This window comes from Macadamia integrifolia, chromosome 9 (assembly GCF_013358625.1).
Source record: "Macadamia integrifolia cultivar HAES 741 chromosome 9, SCU_Mint_v3, whole genome shotgun sequence".
NCBI lineage: Eukaryota > Viridiplantae > Streptophyta > Magnoliopsida > Proteales > Proteaceae > Macadamia > Macadamia integrifolia.
In genome coordinates this window covers 16,120,245-16,121,512 of record NC_056565.1, presented here as the reverse complement: position 1 = coordinate 16,121,512, position 1,268 = coordinate 16,120,245, and the positions used below count along the sequence as shown (strand labels likewise).

The window sequence follows — 1,268 nt, the reverse complement described above, 5'->3', positions numbered from 1 at the left end:
TTTTTTTTTTTTTTTTAAATAAGTGCAAAATTAATCAATCGGAGCTGCTATCGTATCTATATTGATAGGTAACCAAATCCTTGCAAACCCCTCACCTACATGCATAGCTTAATTAAAATACGACTGTATCACATAATGGAAAAAAAAAGCAACTTAATGCATGAGATTTCCATTATTAAGTTTTAATCTTGTGGCTAACATATTGCAATAGTACAAATTATTCCTCCTGCCACACCATTGTGGCATTGCACATACCTAAATGAAGATGGACTAATAAAAACTAGACGATGGTGAGAAGCTCTCCCCCGCCACCGCCGCGGCCGCCATCTGCACCAAGTCTCTGAGCATGGTTATATCCTCTAAATTCACTTGCCGCATAGCATAACATCTCCAACCATACTTGGCTTATCATCTTCCACCCCTTTTCTAGGTCATACTCAGCCTCAGGTTGTTGTTCCAACATTAATGTTTTTGCAACCCTTGATGCCTTGCGAAATATAGAAAAAAGTCAAAAATTGTTACATATAATTTTCTGTCCACATTACGCAACAGTGCAGGCTTTTTTTCTCATCAAATGAAGTCTCTGTCTCTCTTTCTTGGAACCACAAATTGATGTCATCACAGGTTTTCCGAAATCTGATGTCACCAAATCCTCCTACTGCAGTCAACATGGCAGGACGTGATACAGGAAGATATAACAAGTAATTGGATATGTCTCTACCATTTCTCTGGTAATTGGACACAACTCTTTTGAGATTGGGATATTTTTCTCTATCCAAATGATAGCAGATATCTGTAGCTATGTGTCGAACCAAAATGCTTTCATCAAAGTCGACTTTCTTGACGTTATCTTTTAGTATTAAAACTTCAAGCTTTTAACATGGTATCAGAGTGAATACGTTGGACCCCAGTTGATGATGGATTCTTTGTTCGACCCATGAAGACAGAGTCATAAGAGGTTTACACATAAATGAGAGTATTGAGATAATTCCACATCGACTGTGGATGACTCAACTATCATGGATAAGAGTCACAAGAAATCAACCCACTTCAAGCCAATTGATTTTAAGATGAAAACTTTAAGATCTAATATTTGTATTACCAATTAACCACGAAATTAGATTTGAGTGTTCTCTTATAAGAAAGCCCCACTCAGTAAGACATATGTTAAGTTTGTCTTGAATTCTTGACCCGTTTTAAAGATTGACCCGATCCGACATATTTTGGTGGCGACGACCCGATGGGTCTTCCCACGATTTTGGAGTATA

The 1,268-nt window shown here is 37.5% G+C and overlaps 1 protein-coding gene across 1 annotated transcript in view; it reads right to left on the bottom strand.

Annotated features, from left to right (window-relative positions):
• Positions 1-280: 280 nt before the first annotated feature.
• LOC122089560 overlaps positions 281-1,268 on the bottom strand; it is a 6,319-nt gene continuing 5,331 nt past the window's right edge. Inside the window, exons 3-4 of the mRNA XM_042659293.1 lie at positions 546-850; positions 281-487 (exon numbers count right to left, since the gene is read on the bottom strand). Coding sequence (XP_042515227.1) covers positions 281-487; positions 546-850 — 512 coding nt within the window. The remainder of the gene's footprint in view (positions 488-545; positions 851-1,268) is intronic.